At 34.7% G+C, this 25,695-nt stretch overlaps 1 protein-coding gene and 1 non-coding gene across 2 annotated transcripts in view; both read left to right on the top strand.

The window, feature by feature from the left end:
- The window catches only part of RSRC1 (arginine and serine rich coiled-coil 1), a 441,266-nt gene that overhangs the window by 50,182 nt on the left and 365,389 nt on the right, over nucleotides 1–25,695 (top strand). The window contains exons 4-6 of the mRNA XM_036997926.2: nucleotides 2,005–2,116; nucleotides 2,286–2,409; nucleotides 3,568–3,673. Coding sequence (XP_036853821.1) covers nucleotides 2,005–2,116; nucleotides 2,286–2,409; nucleotides 3,568–3,673 — 342 coding nt within the window. The remainder of the gene's footprint in view (nucleotides 1–2,004; nucleotides 2,117–2,285; nucleotides 2,410–3,567; nucleotides 3,674–25,695) is intronic.
- LOC118968275 (U1 spliceosomal RNA) lies at nucleotides 4,821–4,984 on the top strand. Its single transcript, XR_005055848.2, has one exon. It is a non-coding gene; the product is annotated as a U1 spliceosomal RNA (small nuclear RNA).

The raw sequence follows: 25,695 nt of genomic DNA, 5'->3' as shown, positions 1-25,695 counted from the left end.
CAAGTAAGCAAAATCCCCACTGGTCTCCAGAACCAGGTCCCCTCTGTGGGCTGCTTGTACCTCCCTGTATGACTGGGCCTTGACTACTCTTGGTGCATTGATGGGCAAGTTTGCTCCCTGGTATGCCAGGCAGCAGTGTACAGTCATGAGTACTGCCAGCATACTGAATGGCAGGGCTGATCCGGCTTGCTGGCTGAGAGGTCTGGCTGCAGCTACTGTGGCCATGTTGATTGGTGTGGTTAGTTAGTGGTGTGGCTGGTTGTGAGACCCTGCTCCATCTTTCTGGGACATGCTGTTGGGTGAGTTGGTTCTGCCACCTTCTTTGGGCAGAAGTTGCATTGGAGGGGTGCTCTTCTGGCTGCAATTGTGTGTAGTGGGGTGGGAGCCATTTTGGAGGCTCCCACCTGCAGGGCAGTCTGCAGGGTAATGCTAAGGTGTGTTGAACTATTTATGCTAGCATAGTAGTTGAAGAGTGCCAGAACTGGTGCCCACCAAGTATCAGGCCTGCTAGGCTGAAGGATTGCAAGAAAAATGGCATCTGCTAGCACTTCCATTCTTGCTGAAAGTTCCTACAGATCTCTGCTCCTCCAGACCATGCTCTAAAGTTCTTTATTAAATCTCATTCACTTATAGCCTAGGTGCTTCTCAATCTGCTATTTCTTTGCTAGTTTTAGAGTGAGATCATGCATGGGCCCTTAAAGAGCAGAGGATGGGTTTCCTATGGCCCTCTAATTCTTTAAGAGTTAAGCCCTAATGACTTTGAAAGCTCCTGGAGTTATTTTTAAAACCAAATGTATTGAGGGCTCCTTTTTCTGATGCAAATCCTTAAGGTAGAGGTGCCAGATGTAGGGCTTGAACTCCTTGCTCCTCCATGCCCAAGATATCCTCCCCACTTGTGAGTCAGTGCTAGGGTTTTAATTTCTGACCAGATTGCATCTCTGCCTCTCTGCCTCTCCTACCTTTCTTAGTATGGTTTTTTCTTTATATCTTTAGATTTTTGAAGAGCTGTTCAGTTAGTCTTCAGGTTGTTATTGGAGTTTCTTTAAATTTAGTTCCAACCTTGGTATGTTCATGGGAGGAGGTGAGTTCAGGATCTTCCTACTGTACCATCTTCTGAGAATGAATATTTTATTTTCATAAGCATGTTTATTTTGTGGATGCTGTAAATACAATAGGAATTGCAAATAATACCATGTCTAACTTATAGGATGCTTTTGGTAGTGAACCTCAGTAATTACTTGTTATTTGTTTTTCAATGCTTAGAATAAACTTTTCATTCACAGATGTTAGATGTGAGATTACTATATAAGATACTTTTACTATATCCAGTTAGGTAATTTCTTAAGATTCAATGAAGATATTTTACATGCTTATCTTTCTCCCACATATTTTTGTTGAAATATATAGCAAGTTTTTCCCTTATAAGATTATGGTGACAAGAAATAAAGAACTCTTGGCATTATCTATAGATATATTCCTTTTCTTTTCTTTTCCAGTGTAGATTTTGTTAGAGTTTTGATTGGTTCTGTTAATCTATTATTTTTGTGAAATAATCTATGTTCATGTTATATCAGTAACTCTTGCCTTTAGAATCTTTACACTGTGTGCCAATTAACTTTCAGCATTATTTCCTGCCTGAAAATTCTAAAGTTTTACAGTTCACCTTCATATGGAAGGCCCCCACCCCTTATCTTCCTAATAGTTTTATTTTCACTTACATGCATTGTCTGGCTCTTGTCGAAAGATGGTTTTTTGTGAAATAGATTTAGGTAGTGTTTTCTGTTTCCAATATGCTTTCTGTTAGTGGCCACTTTTATAGTTGGCCTTTCCTACTATAACAGCACATTGGAAATGTTACTCTAAATGAAACAATGTGTAATGACTACCAGATCTCTTTCCAGATCTCTTATTTTATTAATGTAGTAATCCTTTCTCACTTATGAGTTTGCTTTATTTGAAATTTAGATATAATGTAGATTTACTTCTGTACTGTATGTTTTGCAGAACCTCTGGTGGACATTTGGGTCTCTTCGTTCTACATTTGTTCTGCCAGTTGCTTCTTAGGCGATTGGTCATATACATACTGAGTGTCATGAAAAGATGTTTTATCATTGAGGTATGTGTATTACCATGTGGTGTTTGTAGCCATTATGATATTGGCAATAAGAGATTAAAAAGAATGTTGTTTGTGCTGTTAGAGCTATTACTGCCAAGGTAGAGGTCGTCTAGTGCTACTTATAAAAGTGCCATGACAGTGTAAAATGAATGGCATATTGTCATTTCAGATTCCAAAGGATATGGAACTCTTCTTTCCAGAGGGTGTCTTCCATCCTCAAGCTGTGGAATACAACCTAAAGAACAGAGCTCTCTGGTTAGAGACCAGAACATTTCTGTTAACTTGTAAAGCTGGTAACTAGAATTTTGTAACATGTTTTTTTAAAAAGAGCTTTTTGTTGAAATTTATAGGTACAGATTTGCTTTTTAAGGTCTCTATTTTGAGAACATATATAAGCAATGTCTAAGAATGTACCTTCAGATGAAGTACTAATGGATTACTATAACCAATAATGAAGTATAAAGACTTTAAAAAGAAGTCCACAGCTTATATTCTATGCTTTACTCAAAGGATAGAGAAAATTTCAGGTCTATTGGCTTGTCAAAAGCAGAAAAATAGGTTGTTGGTTGATTTTTAACCTTCTTTGATCACATCAGATGCAGAGTGGGATGTCAAAGTGAGAATCTGATGAAAATCATAGCTCTTCTTCCAGAAAGTGTCATGTTTATGTACATACTTTTTCATGTGCTTTAGGGGAGTTTTTTGATACCCTAAATCTCCATGGACCCACTAGATACAAAGCTCTATGCCAATGTCAGAAACATTCAAGCAATTTTCAGAATTGAACTTAAATGATTGTATGAATATATATGAGGTGGCAGGTCCTTCCCAATAATTATATACTTCCCTCTCTTCCTATTTTAGCCCCGTTTTCTATTTCAGACTTAGTAATATATCTTCTCTTAACTTCAAAGACAAGTTGAAAAGTATAGCTTATTACCAATTTAGGGTAGGGAAATACCTTTGGAAGCTATTTAGTGTGGTTTTTGTTGTCTGTAATTTTTATTTCTGTGAATGTAAAACATACTTATGAAGTTTTGTAGATTGTCTTGCAATTTCATTTAAAAAAATAAGATTGTGAGTTTTTCATCCAACAATTCTCCTACCATGAGAATTTTTAAGAACTTAGTTTATATCTCTTTTTGTTGAAGTCCTCCCTGAGATCTTTTCTGTAAATCCATTAGAATGTTTATGACTTTCATTTTGAAATATTTTTCAAGAACATTGGTTATTTCAGTTTCACGAAGCCCTCTTTCTGGTATTTTCTCTTGCACTTTTGTTTGGATCAAATTCCTCTGCATTTTCTTTTTAGTGTTTCCTATGGAATAATAGATTTGTGTAGGAGGCACCCTCTAATGCCCAGAAGCTCAATAAATTGTGTGGGAGCCCCAGCTATTGGCATGTAGTGGGTGTGGTACCTGTCTGTCTTGCTTGTAGTGATCTGATTTCAGGTGGGCTGTGTGGGCTGTCAGCTGATCGCACCAGCAAGGAGAACACTTGGGGCTGCACCTGTGAAGCCACTCTCCCTCCAGCCTGCTGCAATGGCCAGGGCCACAGGTGAGTGGGACCAGTGCCTCTTCTCTACAAGTGTCTGGAATCTCAGCCTCTCTGATTGTTCCAACCATCTTTGCTTTCCAGTCCCACTAATCTCTAGAGCACCATATAATATGGAGTCATGTTACCTGAGCAGATCTCCAGGGCCTTTAGCAGTCCAGGTATTTAGGAGTCCTAGGCTTCTACTCCCTCCCTGCTCTGTTCCTCCTCCTTCCACCTGTGTGCTGGGGTTGGGGGACAGCTTGGGTCTTTTAGATAGTGGCTTTGCCACTTTACTCTTTTCTGTGAAGTCTTCTCTTCTTCCCCAGATGTAGGCAGTCTGTTCTACAGTCTTCAGGTCATTTTCAGATTTAGCTGCCTTTGCTATATTTTTGTGTTTTATGTGATTTGGGGAGGAGATTTCTGCCTTGCTCCTTACACTGCCATCTTTTCCCCAGAATCCTTGAAGAATAAGTTAAAAACCAATTTACACCTCCATCAAAGATTTTATCTTCCAAACTTTAAAGGCATATTTTTCTGCATTGTTCCCTCCCAAGACTCCAAGCAATCAATCAGAATTTTAGAAACATACATTCTGGAAATCAGCCTTAGCTTTGACTTGGTCTCACATATACTTGACAGTACAGACAACTCTTTTTTCTTTATTGAAAAAAGAAAAAATGTACTTGAGACCTTTGGTTAGGAAGCCTTTTTGATAGTTTACAAAATTACCTTTGGTTTAATCCTCTTTTACCCTCAGAAAAAAAAGAATAATCAAAACGGACACCACGGAAATACAAAGAATTAGTAGAATAGTATGAAAAGTTATATGCCAACAAATTGGACAACTGAGAAGAAATGGATAACTTTCAAGAAAAATACAGCCTTCCATGACTGACCCTGAACAGACCAATTACCAGCAATAAAATTGAATTGGTAATCAAAACACTACCAAAGGAAAAAAAATCCCTGGCCCCGATAGCTTCACAGCTGAATTTTATCAAACATTTAAAGAAGAGCTAATAATATCCGTCCTTCTTAAAGTATTCCAAAAGTAGAAGAGTACTTCCAAACTCATTCTATGAGGCCAGCATCACTTAATACCAAAACCAAAGACATCATAAAAAAGAAAATTACATGCCAATGCAAAAATCCTCAACAAAATACTAGCATACTTACCTGGCAGGGGAAATACCATGATCACGAAGGTGGTTTTCCCAGGGCGAGGTTTATCCATTGCACTCCAGATGTGCTGACCCCTGCAATTTCCCCAAATGTGGGAAACTAGGCTGCATCATTTCTGGTAGTGGGGGACTGTGTTTGTGCTTTCCCCATAAAAAAAAATACTAGCAAAGTGAATTAAAAAATACATCAAAAAGATCATCCATTATGACCAAGTAGGATTTATTCCAGGGATGCCCGAATGGTACAGTATTGACAAATCAATCAATATCATATACCACATCAACAAAAAGGGCAAAAATTGCACTATCATTTCAATAGATGCAGAAAAAGCATTTGACAAAATTCAACATCCATTCATGATAAAAACTCAATAAAATGGGCATAGAGGACATGCACCTTTACATAATAAAGGCCATATATGAAAAACCCACGGCCAACATCATACTTAATAGCGTAAAGGTGAAACTGTTCCTCTAAGATTGGAAGGAAGACAAGTCTGCCCACTCTTGCCACTTTTACTCAACATAGTACTGGAGGTCCTAGCCACAGCAGTCAGACAACACAAAGAAATACAAGGAATTCAGATTGGTAAAGAAGAAGTTAAACTGTCACTATTTGCAGATGACATGATATTGTACATAAAAGACACCAATAAGTGGAAATCTGTCTGTGTTCATGGATAGGAAGAATTAAAATTGTCAAAATGGCCATCCTGTCTGAAGCAATCTATAGATTCAATACAATCCTTGTCAATACAATACCGACAGCATTCTTCAAAGAACTACAACAAATAGTTCTAAAATTCAAATGGAACCACAAAACAGCCAGAATAGCCAAAGCAATCCTGAGTAGGAAAATAAATCTGGGGGGATTATGCTCCCTATCTACAAACTCTACTACAAAGCCATAGTAATCAAAACAGTTTGGTGCTGGCACAAGAACAGACCCATAGATCAATGGAACAGAATAGAGAGCCCAGATAAAAACCCACACATATGTGGTCAATTAGTATATGATAAAGGAGCCATGTATATACAATGGGAAAAATAACCTCTTCAACAACTGGTGCTGGGAGAACTGGACAACTATATGTAAGAGAATGAAACTGTATTATTCTCTAACTTCATGCAGAAAGGTAGACTCAAAATGGATAAAAGATTTGAATGTAAGTCATGAAACCATAAAAGTCTTAGAAGAAAACATAGGCAAAATCTCTTGAATATAAATATGAGCAAATTTTTTCCTGAACATGTCTTTTCAGGCACAGGAAACAAAAACAAAAATGAACAAATGGGACTACATCAAACTAAATAGTTTCTGTAAAGCAAAGGACACCATCAGCAGAACAAAAAGGCATCCTACAGTATAGGAGAATATATTTGTAGACCACTCACTTGATAAGGGGTTAACCACCAAAGTATATAAAGAACTTGTAAGCCTCAACACTCAAAAAATCAAGTAACTTGGTTAGAAAATGGGCAGAGGATCTGAACAGACATGTCTCTAAAGAAGAAATATGGATGGTCAACAGGCACATGAAAAGATGCTCGACATCACTAATCATTAGGGAAATGTAAATTTAAACCATAATGAGATACCACCTCACACCAGTTAGGATGGCCAACATCCAAAAGACAAGAAACAACAGATGCTGTGAGGATATGGAGTAATGGGAGGCCTCTTGCATTGTTGGTGGGGATGTAAATTGGTCGAACTGTTGTTGAAAGCAATATGGAGGTTCCTGAAAAAACCAAAAGTAGAATTTGACTGAGGAATTCCACTCCTAATTCACCCTAAGAAAACAAGATCCCTTATTTGAAGACATATGCACCCCTATATTTATTGCTGCACCATTTACAACAGTGAACATATGGAAGCAACCTAAGTATCTATCAATAGATGAATGGATAAAGAAGATTTTATCCATTTAATAATGTTCAGCCATTACAAGAAAAATCCTCCCGTTTGCAACAACATAATATATCTAGAGGGTATTATGCTCAGTGAAATAAACCAGGTGGAGAAAGACAAATACCAAATATCTCACTCATTTGTGGAGTGTAAAAACAAAGGAAAGGAGAAGGAAAAAATAGTAGACTCAAGACACCAAAAAAGGACTAGAGTTTACCAAAGGGGAAGGGTTGGGATGGTGTGTGGGGAAGAACAAGGAAATTAAGAGGCACTGTAATTCACAATTGCAATATAGGTAGGTCACAGAGAAGACAATATATAGCACGAAGCAGACAGTGATTCTATAACATTGTAGTGTGTTAATGGACAGCGACCATGATAAAGGGGGTGAGGACTTGATAATATGGGTGAATGTTGAAACCACTGTGGTGCTTATGTGAAACCAATGTAAGATTGTATATCAATGATAGTTTATTTAAAAATTTATTTATCAGATATGGCATTTTCACTTTCTAAGGAAAGATTGAAGAATATGATAGAATAATAGATTAAATATTCCATAACAAGCACTTTTATTTTCTAGGAAGTAGTATGGTGTAACCCTTTTAATGCTGCTTTAAGAATAAATATATCAAAGTCGGTTGGAGTATTCTTATTTTACTCATAAATGAATAATATTTTCAAATTCGAAGAATATTTCCTATTTTACTCAGTTTAAATTCTTAGAAGTCGAAGTTTGTATATTATTACTAGATTCATTTCTATCAAATAGTTTGGAAGAGTTCTTTTGGTGATAGTTATTGCATTAGGTACTATGTTACGGTCATAGTATTCTCTTAATTTTTCAGCAGTCATGATCTCTGATACTCTTAAAAGAAATTAAAAAATAAAAAGCAAAATCAATGAATTTCTTGAATTATAGGCAACAAAGCAGGAAGGGAACTGATGGAGAAGGCTTTATGATACCCTTAAGATTTATCTACTAAAGAAGATATTACCAAGCTCTAATTCACTACTTGGGAATATTAAGCTTCATCTGGAAAAGCTAAAGGCTCTTAAGTCATCATTAAAAGTGCATATTTGCTACTATGAAGGCTTTATTAGTATTAGTTTTGGAAAAAGCTGTAACTATGACTCTGAATCTGTGTAGTTACACTTTGAACTACATCTAAATGTTTCCTGACATTTTTTAAAAGGTGTTTTTTGTGTTTCCCTTGTTGGCACTATGTAAAAATCTGTCAAAGAACAGAAATACATGAACTTTACTTTAAAATTTTATGGGGTTATAGACAGAAAAATGCAGACTTTCTTATGTTGTCTTTTTCAGAGAGGAGTATTTCTAGCTAATTCATTGATTTTTTATTAAGAAAATTTCAAACATACTGAACAGTAGAAGAATATAACCATTTTCTTGGATTTAATAATTACTCGGAATTTTGTCCTAGCTGCTTCTCTTAGTTGAGTGGGTGGTGGTGGTGCAGCTTTTGTTCCTCCTCCTCCTGCTTCTACCCTAACTCGTCCTCCTACTCTTCTGTTTTTTCTATGCTAAAGTATTTCAAAGCAGGTTTGGGCACTGTTATTTCACCTGTATGTTTTTCACTTTGAGCTCTAAAAAACATGGAAAATTTCTTAATGTGACACAAATCCACTATATTTTGATGCTGGATTTCTAGTCATCTAAATATAGTAATGTAATTTCCTAATGTAAATGAGGATCTTTGTTGAATAAGCTGCTCACATTTGCCCTTTCCACAGACTATTTACTGAGTTTATATTCTGTGTTAGATACAATAGTAGGCGGTCATGTCCATCAGGAGCACATAGTAGAGCCTATAAGAGAGGGTTATTTCTTGGTCTAGAGTGGTAGTTGGAGTGTGAAAACATTTTTTAAATGTTCATAAGTAATGTTTATTGAGATATAATTAACATAACATTGTATTAATTTTAGATTTACAACATGATCTATGTATATGTTATTACTACAATAAATTTAGTCAACATCTATCACCACACATTGGTATAATTTTTTTTTCTTGTGATCTCACCTCGTGTGATCTACTTTTTAAAAGATCTGCTTTCTTAGCAGTTTTCAAATATACAGTATAGTATTGTCAACTGTAGTCATCATGTTTTACATTATATCCCAAAACTTTCCTACAACTGGGAATTTTTACCTTTTAAGCACCATCATCCATTTTGCTCACGCCCTTCCCCTGCCTCTTGGAACCACCAGTCTGTTCTCTATCAATATATGCGATATCATATAGTATTTGTCTTTGTCTGCCTTATTTCACTTAGCAGAATGGCTCCAAACTCTCTCCATGTTGCAAGGGCAAAGTTTCCTTTTTTTATGGTTGAATAGTATTCCTGTGTGTGTGTGTGTCTCTGCGCATGCATGTGTGGGTGTGTGCACATTTTTCTTACCCATGCATATGTCATGGACACGTAGTTGTTGCCATGTGTTGGCTATTTTAATTTTGCAGTGAATGTGAGGGTGCAGATATCTTTTTGAGATAATGATTTTTTTCCTTATCTCTTTTGCATCAAATACTCTATTCCTAGGTATTTTATTCTTTTTGATGCAATTGTGTTTTACTTCTTTTCTGATTTGGATCCTGATATATATCAATCCAATTTGAATTGATAGTAAATACTATTCTTTAAATGTTCAATAGAACTTACCACTGAAGCAATTGAGTTCTGGACATTTCTTTGTTAGATTTTTTTTTTATTAAATTATTATTGATATATACTCTTATGAAGGTTTCACATGAAAAATAATGTGGTTACTCTATTCACCTATATTATCTTGCCTTCCTCATACCCCACTGCAGTCACTGTCCATCACTGTAGTAAGATGCCACAGAGTCCCTACTTGTCTTCTCTGTGCTACACTGTCTTCCCCGTGACCCCACACACACACCATGTGCACGAATCATAATACCCCTCAATTCCCTTCTTCCTCCCTCCCCACCCCTCCCCTTTGGTAACTGCTAGTTCCTTCTTGGAGTCTGTGAATCTATTGCTGTTTTGTTCTTTCAGTTTTGCTTTCTTGTTATACTTCATAAATGAGGGAAATCGTTTGGTACTTGTCTTTCTCTCCCTGCTTATTTCACTGAGCATAATATCCTCCAGCTCCATCCATGTCGGTGCAAATGGTAAGATTTGTTTCTTATGGCTGAATAGTACTCCACTGTGTATATGTACTACATCTTCTTTATCCATTCATCTAGTGATGGACATTTAGGTTGCTTCCATATCTTGGCTATTGTAAATCGTGCTGCAATAAACATAGGGATGCATATGTCTTTTTGAATCTGAGAACTTGTATTTTTGGGTAAATTCCTAGAGTGGAATTCCTGGGTCAAATGGTATTTCTATTTTTACTTTTTTGAGGAACCTCCATATTGCTTTCCACAATGGTTGAACTAGCTTACATTCCCACCAGCAGTATAGGAGGGTTCCCCTTTCTCCATATCCTCGCCAGCATTTGTTGTTCTTAGTCGTTTTTGATACTGGCTATCCTAACAGGTGTGAGGTGATACCTTATTGTGGTTTTTATTTGCATTTCCCTTATAATTAGTGATGTGGAGCATCTTTTCATGTGCCTGTTGGCCATCTGAATTTCTTCTTTGGAGAAGTATCTGTTCAGATCCTTCACCCATTTTTTAATTAGGTTGTTTGCTTTTTGGGTATTGAGGCATGTGAGTTCTTTATATACTTTGGATGTTTACCCCTTATTGGATATGTCATTTAAAATTTAATCTGCCATACTGTAGGAAGTCTTTTTGTTCTGCTGATGGTGTCATTTGCTCTATGGAAGCTTTTTAGTTTGATGTAGTCCCATTTGTTCATTTTGCTTTTGTTTCCCTTGCTCGAGGAGATGCATTCAGGAAGAAGTTGCTCATATTTATATTTGGGAGATTTTTGCCTATGTTTTCTTCTAAGAATTTTATGGTTTCATGAATTACATTCAGGTATTTGATCCACTTTGAGTTTGCTTTTGTGTATGGAGTTAGACAGTAATCCAGATTCATTCTCTTACATGTAGCTGCCCAGTTTTGTCAACACCAGTTGTTGAAGAGGCTGTCATTTCTCCTTTGCATATCCATGGCCCCTTTATCATATATTAACTGACCATATATGCTTGAGTTTATATCTGGACTCTCTAGTCTGTTCCATTGGTCAATGGGTCTGTTCTTGTGCCATTACCGAATTGTCTTGATTACTGTGGCTTTATAGTAGAGCTTGAAGATAAGGAGTGTAATCCCTCCCGCTTTCTTCTCCCTTCTCAGGATTGCTTTGGTATTTAGGGTCTTGTGGTTCCATATAAATTTTAGAACTGTTTTCTCTAGTTAATTAAAGAATGCTGTTCATATTTTGATAGGGATTGCATTGAATCTGTAGATTACTTTAGGCAGGATGGCCTTTTTGACAATATTAATTCTTCCTATCCATGAACATGGGATGTGTTTCTGTTTATTGGTATCTTCTTCTATTTGTCTCATGAATGTCTTGTTGTTTTTAGTGTATATGTCTTTCATTTCCTTGGTTAGGTTTATTCCTAGGTATTTTATTCTTTTTGATGCAGTTGTGAATGGAATTGTTTTCCTGATTTCTTTTTCTGCTAGTTCATTGTTAGTGTATCAAAATGCAACAGATTTCTGTGTATTAATTTTGTATTCTGCAACTTTGCTGAATTCAGATATTAGATCTAGTAGTTTTGGAGTGGATTCTTTAGGGTTTTTTATGTATAGTCATGTCATATGCAAACAGGGAGAGTTTACCTTCTTCTTTACCAATCAGAATGCCTTTTATTTCTTTGTGTTGTCTGATTGCAGTGATATAAGTATAGGTACTCTAGCTGTCTTTTAGTTCCCATTTGCCTGAATATCTTTTTCCTTTCCTTCTCCTTCAGTCTCTGTGTGTCAAAGCTGAAGTGAGACTCTGGTAGACACCATATGATCGGGTCTTTTTTTTTTTAATCAGTGCAGCCACTCTGTGACTTCTGTTTGGGGATTTTAGTCCTTTGACATTTAAAAAAATGATAAGTGTGCACTTGTTTCCATTTTGTTATTTGTTTTCTGGCTGTTCTGTAATTTTTTGACTCTATCTAGTTGTATGTTTAGGTTCCTTTCTTATTATCTTTTGTGTATCTACTACAGGTTTTCTCTTTGTGGTTACCATGAGGCTTTCATAAAGAGTCTTATAGTAGTCTATTTTACGTTGATAATAAGTTTGAATGTATTCTAAAGTGCTACATTTTTACTCCCCTTGTGCTCTGCATCCTCCAGTTTTATGTATTTGATTTCACAATTTATATTTTTTTATCTTGTGTATTCATTAAATTATTGTACTCATTGTCATTTTTACTGCTTTTGTCTTTCAGCCTCCATATTAGATTTGTAAGAGATTAACTCACTACCTGTACAACATTAAATTATTTTGAATATAACTGTGTATTTATCTTTACCACTTAGATTTATCCTTTTCTGTGTTTTCCTGGTACTAATTAGTGGTCTTTTATTTGTACATAAAGAAGTCCTTTTAACATTTCTTGTAAGGCTTGTCTAGTGGTGTTGACGGAAAGCAATTTTGAGAAGTGTTTTGGAGGTAGAATTGATTCTTAACTTGTGGCATTTTTAGTCTATGGAGGTACATGTGGGACTGCTATGGGTTTTTATTGTTTTTTTCTGTGGTTGTGGGGTGTTACTGCTTTAACTGAAGCACATTTCCATCTGATGTCTTATGTATTGGGGTTCTATGTGGGGTATCATTTGGCAGTAGAGTTTTTTGTTAATAAAAAAAATCGAAACTACCTCTTCATAGACTATTAGAATTATATTTATTACGAATTTTGTTTAGCTTCTCTCTTCTAGTAACTTCATAGTGTATACCCATCATGTTATATTTATTTTGAATCACTTCACTAAGGTTATTTATGTATACCTCTATCTAAATAGTAAACTCTCAGTGTTTGATGTTGGATATTGGCCATATACCTCATATTTATCTATGAATGAATACACTTAATGGCAGAGCCTGTGCTACAAGGTGTGACTACAGAGGCAGTGGTCTCAGGGAGCTCAGAATCTGGTGAAATGACATATTTAGAATGTGATAATGATTATGGCATATAAATGCTACTGTTTTACATATCAGAAGAGTGCTGTGAGGACACAGAGTCTTTATATGTAGTAAGTTAACACTACAGAAGTGTTGTTGAATGATTGAATGTTTATTAAAATATCCTTGGAGAGTATAGGAAACCTAGCTGAATTCCTTGGCATTATGTTTTAACTATATAACACATTCAGTGCTGTGCAGTAAAATGAAATATATTAGGCCTTTTTTCTCCTTCAAGTCAGTTAGAGCCCATGACTGTGCCTTGAAGTGTTAAATCTCTTTCTCTATAATATGTATGTAATGTATGTGCTTTATTTTCTATAATTATAAAAAATTAATTCATTAATAAATCACATATCTTAGGGCAAAATGTTTTCTTTTTCAGATATGGCATAATATGGGAACAAGGCCAGAGTATGTTTCTCCTATTAGCTATTTGACCTTAGGTAAATAATTTCACTTAGCTGGACTTTATTTTCTAAAAAATCTGCAACTTGGGAATTGTAATGGTAAACACAGAGATGCTTAAGCACAATGTCCATGCCATATTAGTTTTTCCGAGAGAGACCAACCATACTTGTTTGCCTGTGACTTTCTTTGTTTTAAGCACCTGAAAGTTCTGTATTCCAAGAAACCGTTAAATCTTGGTGAAACAGGATGGTTGGTCACTCCATTGTTATTGCTGGCAGCAAGCTAATCAATAGCATTTACCTAACAGGTAAGTGACTGGAATTAAATGTTTCCTCTGTCTTTTTCACAGTGCTAATTTGTAAGGATCAAATGATATTTTGTGAATGATAAAGCTAATAGTGAAATTGATTTGTTCTTCACATCATTATTCTCTTGGATTTAATCGCTGAATTAAGAAGGAAATTATTTGGTGTACGAAACTTTGATTACTCAGTATTTCTTGCTTTTATCTATTGCAAAAGTGAGGTACATAGAGTAATAAGTTATCTTTTAAAGATGTTTCTTCATCTGTCCGGAAGGAGATGAGATTTGAACTAAAAATGAATCATGATCCTTTAGTGTTAGAGTATAGTATGATTTTTAGTTGTGTCTGAAGAGCTGATGTCACTCTTGAATATGTGGTTTCTGTTGTATTTGATTATTTTACACATTTTAGGCTAAAAGCTGCTTTATAGGGCATCTGTTAACTAAGATATAAGAAGATCTAATAAGCCTAACACTTTGAAAATTTAGACTAGTAAGTACAAAGATGCTTAAGTAGGCCCTATGAACTGCTGTGTAAACTTCTCAGGTATAGTGGGGCCTGAGGAAAGCAAGTGAAATTGTCTAAATAATCTATGACTGAGTTACCTCCCACTTCCCCCTTTTAAAGCAACTCCCTTCCTATACCTTCCCTGTTTTCTCTTGACTCCATAGTTATATTTATTCTTGGTCCCAGTTGCTTATTTGCTGCTCTATAGATTCAATTTCTGTCAGTTATTGAAGTGCCTCTTGTAGATAATACCTTAACCAAGAGAGTGATTTCTGGCTTTTTGTATTTGGAGAAACTTGAGGATGGCTATGGCACTCCCTAAAGGTGCTAGTTGAGCCATGTCATTTTCCCATTTATTGGGTATTTATTGGGTGTTTTTTTCTTTAAATATTTTTTATTTTTCATTCTTAAATAAAACCATCAGAGAAAGGCAGCACTGTTGCTCGCCACATTGTTTCAGATGTAACTAAAGAAAGACAGTGTGGCATGGTATTGTGTTGCAGGGTAATGCTGTCACTTAATGATTGTTTTTAAGAGTTCCCTTGAGATTGCTGAGAAGCTAAGGAGCATGATTCCAAAAGATACTGCATAGGAGTAAATAGATGGGGTAGTCATGCTCTCTTGATCTTGATCTTAGATCTTAATTGACTTTTATAATCTAAGACACATTGGCTTTGACCAGAGTGTGAATAGGTATGACCTTTAAGGATAGCTGAATACTTCAAGGATCATGTTCATTATGTTGAACCTTTACTGAAGTTTTGTGAACCAAGGTTGTCTTCTTAGATTTAGGTGTATGTTTTTGAGAGACTTTATAAGTCTCGATGTGTATATCAAACCTCTTTCTTGTCTGTTGCTTATATGCTGTGTGATTTTAGATAGATTAAATTTATGTGATAAATCTCAGAGCCATCATGAGATTGGGATACATATTTTTAAAATAATATTTTTTGCAAAGTGCATCTTTCCATTCTTCTCTAGCTGTTTCTCCAGAAAAATGCAATAAAATCCAAATTCTGAAACAACTTGAATCTTTAACTCTTTAGCAAACAGAATTTTTAAAAACATGCCTCTAGTTTTTCTTTGTTATTGTTGAAACTTTACAAGGTGCCCAACACAGTTGTAAGAAGTGAAGAAAGACGGGATAAACTAAAATTTTAGATTACTAATACTGAGTTATAACAATAATAGTAATAATACATACCAATTAAACTAGTAATTATCAAGGACCAAGTCACAATACAAAGTACTTATATGTTGTTTTTATTTAATCTTTACAGCAATCCCATGGGCTAGATATGGTATCATGATTTGAGGAGACTGGGTCTTAATAATTTAAAGGACTCAAAACAGTAAGAATGGAACTGGAATTTTTGAAGAGAATCTTGGTGTGTCTGGCCCCAAAGCCTGTTCTATGATCATAATTCTCAGTCTGGGAATATGACAGTCAAGTGCTTTGGTGGTTTTAGAATAAATCATTACTTCTGACCATCTTGATCAGAAGGAGACCAGAACTGAATTAGAACAGATCTTTTTGTTCAGTGACCTGAGGTTCTGACAGTGTTATAAGTGCTCTGAAGTTTTAGTTTTTTTGTACTGCATGAGAAACAATTAAAAGCAAGTGATACATACACTATTTGAATTATCAGTGCTTTTGGCTTTACTGATTTTTATTAAGTGTCTCTATTTATAGAAAAGTAGGTAAAAGATTACTTTCTGAGAGGCTCAAAAATGTTTTCAGAAATATCAATTTATAAAATGTTTATGAGTAGTCTGATCATATGAGTTTCTAAATGTGTACATATGCATTCAGAGCTTTGACAAAGTGCTATATGATTTCTTGCCTTTGCTTTCCATGTAGTGTTTACTTTATGTTTGGTGAAGAAATCCACAGCTGTGCCTTAAAAAATAATATATTCTAAAAGATTTATTCCATTTAGTTTTCATTTTAACATTTCTAAAAATTTTCCTAAGACAGCCAACAATCTACATTTCTTATATAACTATCCTTTTTTCTCTTGGAACAGAGCAAGTCTAGAGAATTTGCCACCCCCTCTCCTCACCTCCACTTTGGGCTGGCAAAACTCTGGAAATGAGAAACCAACATGGATCGTTCTCAAAGCTCTGGAGTATTTTTGTTCTGTATAGAAAGAGGTGTATTCTCACAAAAAATAGCCTCAAAAGTTCTTTCTCCCAGTGATGCCATTTCTTCTACCTTTTGTTCTTATTTAGAAGCCAAGAATGTTGGTGTAGAGGAGTAACTGTACAGAGACCTTGTGTCTAGTAGGGCATAGCTGCAGTTTGGCTTTTTGGCTTAAGATTTCAGTGTGTTAAGCTAGAGTTCAGAGACACTAAGTTGTAAGAGATATAAAGAAGGAATGTTTGGGTAACAAGTTAAAAACCAGGTCACCAGTTCTAGGAGTCAAGCAAGATATGTGGTTAAGATGGACTTCAAAACTATGAAAATAAGGAATAGCCTTTGGGGCAAATTGGAGGTGGTCTAGGGAATTCCAGGACAGAATATGCTGGCTGTTTGTCTGGTAAGCTTAGTTCATCTAAAGGAGCCTTTGAAGCAGTGGAGTCAGTATCAAATTCAGGAGAATGTGAAAACTAACAAGATACTTGTGGGACTATCAATATGACCCTTTAGTCTTTGCAAAATAAACTTTCACACACTTATTTGGTTTGTTCCACACAATATTTGAAGGACTTATGATTTATCCTCATTTGTATAGATAGAGGAGGCAAGTTAATAGTGTCCATTTCAAGCCCTGAAAACCTAATTTGATTGCATTCTGGCTTTTTTGGGGAGGGAATGGAGTAGCAGAATTCAGATGAGAAGAGCACATTTTTGCAAGTAGAAGGGAATAGAAACCCAGCCACTTGATTTGAGAGTTGTTTTAAATGGAAAAGCTGCAGTAGAATTAAATAATTATTCCATTGCTTCATATCATGTAGCTAAACACACAAATACAATACAAATACAAATCTCTTTTTTGATGAGAGCTTTTACAAATTTCGAGCCCTCTCTTCCTTTTTAAAAACATTTTGCTTATGAGTTGGTCTATTTCAGTCATATGTTTTTTTGTGGCCAAGCATTTAAAAATAAACACACACATTGCATAGCTTTAATAATCTTTCCTTAATGCCTAGTGTATATGTTTGTGTGTGTGGACACATACATGCACATATGTGTGTTCACTTCAGTCCTGTAAAGTTTTAATATTGTTTATTCCAAACTATGGTGATAAAATGCAGTGATAAAACAACTGGTGTTTAAATGCATCTACTCACACTACATTTGATGGGAAGCCTCTATTTTGTATATTTGTGAGTATGAGTGAGAAAGCAAAGTCTGCCTTGGGAATTTCATAATGAATATGAGAGAGAGCCTGCCACAGGTAGTTATTAAAATGTTCCCTGAAGTCTTTTATGATGAATGATTGTGTCTGTGTCTGAGTCTCTGACCTTCCCTGAAGCCTCTTTTTTTAAAGTAATCATCACTACCCCAAGCTCTCACTAATTAGAATTTTAAAAATAAATTCTTACTACTAAGTCTTACTTTGTACAGTGTATTTTCTGAATAATTCATATAGTTTTATAAGTATTGATGAATCAGCACCTTTCTTCTCAAATGGAGAAAATATGTGTTGATCATTTTAACTACTGTTAGTCACCTTTTTGAGGAAGGGATGAAATAAATGTCAAAAAAAAGGAAAAGTTATGGGCATTTTACTTCTTGAGCAAGCAAAAGTTTGTTCTTCCCATTTTTCCTGTAGAAAAATATATCATCACGAAAAACTTGATTTATAGCAGGAAAAAGAAAGATGGTTAGTAAGATCAATGAGAAAGGTGAGGATTTTTCTCAGACATGGAAATGGATATTCTAGAATTACTTTAACAGGTTTAGCTTTAACGTTGACTAAAGAAAAGCAGAGCAAACATGGATTACCTACATGCATGTAATGAAAACTTTGTGAAAGTGTGTTGACATAAAAAAAAGAAAAGCTTGGCTCAGAACCAAGGAGAGAAATAAAAGGAAACCAAAATGTACTGAGTAGCTACTAGAGGCTGGGAATTATGGGATTGTGTTATCATCATGGGTTATTTTATTTGATTGCCATAGCAACTTTTCTAACTTTCTAAGTCTTTATTTCACCTTCACTTAACATATGAGGAAAACAAAGCTACATAGGTCAAATAACTTGCCCATGCTTACATGGTTAGAACTGGGGATTCACACCACTTTGGTTTGTTCTTGCCCCTAGTCCCTGTTTTCCAATAGGTTTTACTCTTTATACCCCTTTGACTGTTCCAGAGCCTAAATACCCTCTGGTGCTAATAATTTCTTTTTATTAGTCAGTTATTGCCACAGTAATGCTACATAGTCACCATCTCAAAATTCTGTGGCACACAAGGAAGAAAAGATTTATTTCTCACTCAGACATCTGTGAGTTTGCTAGGCCTCTTCTGATCTAGGCTAGGCTCCTTGGGTTTGGCTTCAAGCTGGGGGCTGAGACCAGCTCTGCTGTTTGTGGCTCTTGTCCTCCTTGGAGCAGCATCTACTCAAATTAGGTTTTTCTTACACGAGGTAAATAAGCCCACCTTCCTAAGCACCTTTAAATTCTCAGTTCATTTCTGTCAACATTTTATTGGCCAGAGCAAGTCATGTGTCTAAGCTCAAAGTCAAGGATGAGGAAGAATAATTTGCCTTTGATATGGATGGGGGGAGGCAGTGACTGTATTTTGAATAATAACCCACACTGCCAAACTCTAGATGGATCTTATGAAGAAAATACAGTAGGATGGGTAAACAATGCTCTTTCTTCTGTCTTGTGTGGCTTCTCCAAATACTCTAAGTTAATCATATCTGTGAAAGGTACTTGGATTTTTTTTCTTCTTAAAACTAAGGTACATGGAGACAGTTCTGTTAATTGGCACTATATGAGCTGTAGACATCAGAAGTCTTCTCATAGATTTTTTTTTTTAATCTGGCCTATTAGCTGCTGTCTGTTTCACTAACTGGGGTGAGGAAAGGGCATGTTAATGTACGTAAAGGTTGCCTTTATTATTGTCACTAGTATCTATGTAATGATAAAGAATTAACATTATTTCCAGTCCAGTAGTTAGGAGAATTAGTATTTTACTTAGATCTCAATTTAGAGACTAATCAAATTTATTAGGAAAGTTAACTATTTCAATCCATTTAGACTTGTTTCATTAGAATATGAGCTTTTGGATTGCTTACTTTTTTCAGCTTTTCATTATTGCCTGTTAGGTGCCACTGCTTCCAGTTCACTTACATGGGTAAGATGGGTGACACATGAAGAAATTTGTTTACCTAGAAGAAATCTGGAAGAGATTTATTTAGACCAAAGAGAAAAATGGATTCTCAAGGGCTAACATCAACGTTACTAGTGTGATATTGGTCTGGTAAACTTAGGAAGCTTTGTTGTGTTACTTAAGATACTCATCAGCTTTATTTCTTTAGATTTGATTGTGTAGTAGGGGTAGGGCAGTGAAGAGTGAAAAGGAATAGAGGGTAAATGAAGTGAGTATTCTAAAACTTGTAGTTTTTTAGGATAAACAGAAATGATATCCTTTAACTGCTCTACATAAAAAGGAAGACCTTATGGATAAGATACTGTGTTCTCTTATCACTGTTTGCTCTCCTTTTCCTTTCCTTGAAATAACATTAATTTTTAAAAATATAAGTGCATTAATGTTAAGTATTGTAGTGAGAACTTTATCATTCTTATTTGGAAATAGGAGAAATCTTGGAGTATTGCAAAGCCATGGCTGAGAATCACTGTTCTGTGCTATTGGGTAAGGCGTCACTGAAATGGTTAAAATTTAGAGAATAGGTACAGCAAACATAATCTTCTCATAGATCCATTTGTGTTTATAGTATGTCTCTCTGAATTACATTCTTTTTTTGTATAATAGTTCTACTTAGTGCCTATATTTTGTTTGGCTCAGCAATACACAATGGTCAAGATGTCTTCTCTCAAGGCTCTTTTGGACATAGTAGGGGTTTAAGGATGTTAAGGAGAATTTGATATAGACCTTAGATACAGTAATTGAAAATTATAGCTAAAACTAACCTGTTTTGTGTTGTAGCAATGTTTCTTTTAAGTTAGTAGGAGTGTTTTACTTTAGGAGAATTAGATTCTTAATTCCATTATGACAGAGGCTATGCCTGTCTTATTCACCATTGTATCCTCAGCACTTTGAAAAGTGCCTAGAACATAGAAGGATGAGTGAATGAATGAATGAATGAATGTTGCTATAAAACATAGGGGATCTTTCTTCATTATGAGTCTCCATCTAGCCTTCTAGCAAATTTTTAGTTTCTATAGTCAGAAATTTTAATGTGGGAACACAAAGGCACAGTAGTTTGTTTAAAGTATATTTTAAAGTTTATTCTAGAGAAATTTGTTAGAAATTATACTTATTATAATTCTATTTTTAAGAGAAACTATCTTTTTAAGTATTTTGCTTGTAGAATCAATTTCTTTTTTAATTCATAAATGAAACTGTTCTGTAGGCTTATCTTACATGGGAGAAGACAAGGGGAGGGGAAGATTAATGAGCAACAGCAAATTACAGAGAAGCAGGAGACATCTATCATACATGGAACTATAGCTTTATTATTAACTGTCAGGATTATTATACTAATAACTGGGTTATTTTTAATTAAAGAATTGTACTTTGTTTCCTAAACAAATTATGTTTGTTCTTTTATTCATGGAAAATATCATTGATTTTTAAAAACGAATAATTTTTGTGCTTATATTTATACAATTGTTAAAAATTTACAAAATTATGAAAACATTCACATTTACACAAAGATTGATTTTGCATCATATTTTATCTTTTAATCATAGCCAGTGCTTTTTTTAAGTCTGTATACTTTGTGGCACAGAATTAGGTTTTTATTTTTAAAAAGCACATAGACTAGCTAGTCTTCCAAAATGATATAAAATATTGGTAATCCCAGTTTATATGTTTTTTTCTTTGATGACTGACAGTTTATATTGAGTAATTGTTTTATAGTGGCAATTTATCTAGGTAACCTAATATAAATTTAAATGCATTTGGTTTAATAGCATATTTTATCTTTCTTTTCTTGTTTTCTAATTGAAGGAAAGGGGCAAAAGCTAAGTTTGTATGGAATTAAAATTCACTTGGATATAGTACTTAGACATATTAGCCAATTTCTATCAAAAAGGATGCACTAAAATTTTCCTATTAATGTTTTAAAATTATTGATTGGAAAAGAGTTTGAAAATACCTTTTTGCCCCTATTTCCCCCATCTAGCCTTCTTGAAGTTTCTCTAAATTAGATTTTAAATGCCAATTAGGAGGTTGAGTATACTAAAATAAAAGCAAATGCAACCAAAATGGCCTCACCTTATGGCTAGTTAGGCTTTTGAGAGAATAAGTGGAACCTTTGCTCTGAGCATGGCTTTGAGAAAGATACTCATCTTAATGAACACATTAATTAGAACCATAACTATTTATAAGATAATTAGAAATGAAGCTTGATAAACTGAGCTTTTCCTGCAATTAGTGGAGGATTAATTACTGGTGGTAATGAAGTGGATTTTTAAATGTGTTAAGGTGAAGTACAGAGATGAGCAAGGCTTTGTGATAGTTGCATAATTATTTCAGGCTGTGTGAGCATAGCTCATATAAGATCATTAATAAGCATCATTGCATCGTTATGTATGCACTTAAAAAGACTTACCACCAAAATGACTGCCTAATTATTTCTAATTGGCAGGACTCTGTGTAGTCATTGAGCTGTTTGTAGCCATTTTAAGGTTCATTTAACTATCCTTGGGGCCATGTGATAGATGGAAAAAGCTTCAACTACATGCTGGCCTTGGCTGGCGCCGTTAATCAATTTTGGTGGGCTTCAGTTTAAATGCATTTGCTCACGCAGAGGTCAAAACCTGAAGTAGTCCAAGCAAAGTTTTGCTTTTTGAAGCCACTTGACTGTATTCATTAGCAATTAGCAAAATAATTGTGTCTGTCACTATATTTGGATTTCCATATGACTTGGGATTCTTTTATCACTGTCCCTTCTTATTCCATATTTGCTCCACTGGAAACCAAATATTCTTCCAACAAACCCTTTTAGCGACTTCAGTGCAGCAGCATCTGTTCTGATATTCTACCTTTCTTCATTCATTTGTTAGCTCAAACAGTGTAGTACATTTCAACACAATCATCTGATTTGCTCCTGATTGATTGCTGGTGAAAGTTTCTACTCAAGGACAACATTTCAGGGCTTTTAAGGACATCTCTAAGGAATTAGTCATTAAGCATTAAGAGAGGAAGTAAGAAGTAGTCAAATCGAATTCTGACATTTACCAGAGTTTTGTAGTTAGAAGCATCTATATCTAAGATGTTGAAAGCAAAAAATATATACATATATGTTTTTTTCCACTCTCCAAAGGGCACATGATACAAACAAGTTGTATGATGGAGATAAGCTGTGTAATGTCTACACTTTTTTTTAAAGCTCCTTCTTTAATAAGTATATTACTAATCTAGGGCATTTATGGAATTAATTTAGAAATGTTTGAATGTCACCTTCATAATAAAATCGATATAAAGTTATAAAATCTTATATCAGATTTAATGTGACATCCCATTAGCTAAGCATCTGTAAAGGTTTTCAATGAGCTTGTTGTCTTGTTACCCATAATCATAACCATCTGTGGGATGTTGTCAAGGTATATATGCCATTAGAGTGGTTTAAGAAACCAGTGGTGAAGCAAATTGTAGGCTAATAAAATAAAGGTCAGTTATACCCCTTTGTTATGAAAAATGTGGTTTTAATTATTTCCTTAATGGTAATGTTTAAAGTTAAAATTATTTATGCAGAATAGTTTTAAGATATTGCCAACTTTATTGAAACTACATGTGTGTATTTAGTTCCCTTAACAGTTTCATTATTCAAGAATTTGGGGTTTAAATGTCAATCAGGCAGTGCATGTTTCTTAGGAACTGACTTAATTATTGTGGATTTTAGTCTATTGTTTCAGTGTTTAGAAACAATGAATTGAACTACTTAATCTTTCAAATCAACCAACCTGTCTCCTGTTAGAATAACGAGCTTCTTAGTTTTTGATAATGCCTTTTGAGTTATTTTTAACATACATATTAAGAGAAAGAGGAAACAAAGGTACTAAATGCATTGCTTGCTTACAGTTAAGTGTGTTCAAATGCTATAAACACAGGCTGTATTTTAATATAATTTGTTTTGTCTCTGGTTGTTAGGAAATGCTAACTATTTTAAAGCATAGAATAAAAGAAAAATAGCAATTTAGAGGTTGGGATAGAATTCTCTTTATGTAATTAGAAATTCATATTTTATACACTGATCAAGTTGTCAAAATTGTTCTCATCTTTTGATGTTGTAAATTGAAATTTTAGATCTTGAATAAGATATATTTTATTTGTGTGGTAGTGTATTTTCTACACCTAGTTTTAGGTGATTATTTTAAGAACCTGGTTGTGAGACTTGCTAAAACTTAGATGGGCAAGATAATGTTTCACTTCAAGTAAATCCTTTTCATTTTTCATAAGTTTGTTGAAGGATGTATTTATGCTCAAGAATGCTCTAGAAAAATGAGGCAGTATTTTAAGTTAATATTGTTGACTTTAAATTTGCCTATTGAGGTACCCTGTGAAATGCAGTTCTATAATTTTACTTATAAATGTAATATTTACTAATTATAACATTATGAGAGGGAAAATGTTACTGTAGACTTCTTATATACTTCAGTCTCTTCAAGAACACAGATATAATCAAAGCAGCCATGAACATCAGGGTTTGTCCTCACTGTTTTTTGGAACTGTGATACAACTATGTCATGAAACCCTGGTTAGCCTATTGGAAGATAAGAAAACTACAGGAGCCGGAGGTGAGATATCCCAGCTGAGATCTCCTGAACCTATCAGCCTACCTACTGGCAGACACGTGAGGCAGTCCTAGACCAGGGGTTAGCAAATTAGAGTTTACTGGCTTGCTGCCTGTTTTTGTAAATAAAATTTTATTGAAACAGCCATGCTCATTTATTTATGTGTTGTCCATGGCTGCTTTCCTGTTACAGAGGCAGAGATTAGTAGTTCTAAAGAGATCTTAAAGGCCTGCAAGCCAAAAATGTTACTATCTGTTACATTAAGAAAAAGTTTACTGACTATTGTCCTAGACCATCCAACCACATCTAAACTCTCAGGTGACCTAACGCATCCCACTGGCCTCTGAGACTAGTTGCTAGCCAAGACCAGGTAAAACTTCTAGCTGATCTAGAGAATTGTGAAAAATAATAAATAATAAATGTTTATTGTTTTAAGCTTCTAAGTTTTGGACAGTTTGTCATGCAACTAAAATTAACTGATTTAACAGTGAAGTGTACCTTACAAGAGAACAAAAGTGGTTTTTTTCATGTGATTGTTTAGTCACTCTAATTTTCATATTAGAACAGCTCAATGATTTTCATTCTTTTTTTATAGATTTTTAAATTCTGCAAAGTTTTTTCATAAAATTTATTTTTTTTGAATAATGGACATAGTTGAAAAGGGTTTTTTTTATTGGTTGAGTATTGCTTAAATTAGTGTTCACAATTTTGATGATCATTTTTTGGTGCAAGTGCCTCAGGATTTGTTATCTAGATAATAAGTTTCTTGGCTGTACAACTTGTAACTAGTTTGTTAGTTATATGTTGGAAGATATACCAAGTGGTTAACATTGTTCAAAAAATACTTGGGTGCTTTGTGGGACTTCTTATACAGCTAACATGAGCATTTGAATATATTTTCTTTGAATATCTTCTAGAGTAAAAGTATTGCTACCATATTTTTTGTTGTAATTGCTTTTTTTATTTTTAATGTTTGAGAACATTCAAAATTACATTCTGAAAGAAATCTTGGCTCTAGCCCATGTGCTTCTCTTGGTTTACCTAATGAAGGGGGTGGGTTTGTTCCTTCTGTTCAGACTCTAGTCTTTTTTGTTAGGATCCTCAGTTTCTATAAGAGAATGCTATTTCTCTCACTAGGTTGATTATTCCAGTGTAAGTCTCTGTACCTACAATAGCCACATAAAGTAGTTGCCTATCAGGTATGTGTCAGGGAATATAATCTCAGACTCACTGTTATCAGAACCTTTCAAAAGCTTTGCCAAAAAGAATAATAATATGGGAAAATGCTTGAAGAACATATAGTATTTCTTTATTTCTTTCTTTGTTTACAATCTACCACTTATTTAATCCTGAATCTTATATCTGGGCTCATCATATTGACCTTCTCTGGAATTGATTTTGCTCATTGTTTTTTGGCATGTGGCCTATATTTAGAGAAGTTATAACAAATTGTTCTGTGAAATTCATTAGAGGGTTTATTTTAGCAATGATCTCAGGGTCAGGGATAGTTGTATTTAATTTGATATCCTGATTTGTTTTTATTCTATGTATATTATATTCTTATTTCTTTTGAATTGGCTGTTGGAAAGCTTGAAGCTAGATCTAGATTTTTTGTCTAATTCTAGCAGCTTTAAGGTCCTTACACTGCCTTTTGCATATTAATCTCT

Source organism: Manis javanica, chromosome 3 (genome assembly GCF_040802235.1).
Source record: "Manis javanica isolate MJ-LG chromosome 3, MJ_LKY, whole genome shotgun sequence".
In the NCBI taxonomy this organism is placed as follows: Eukaryota; Metazoa; Chordata; class Mammalia; order Pholidota; family Manidae; genus Manis; species Manis javanica.
Note: the sequence above shows the minus strand (reverse complement) of the source record. Positions and strands in the feature narration are given on the sequence as shown.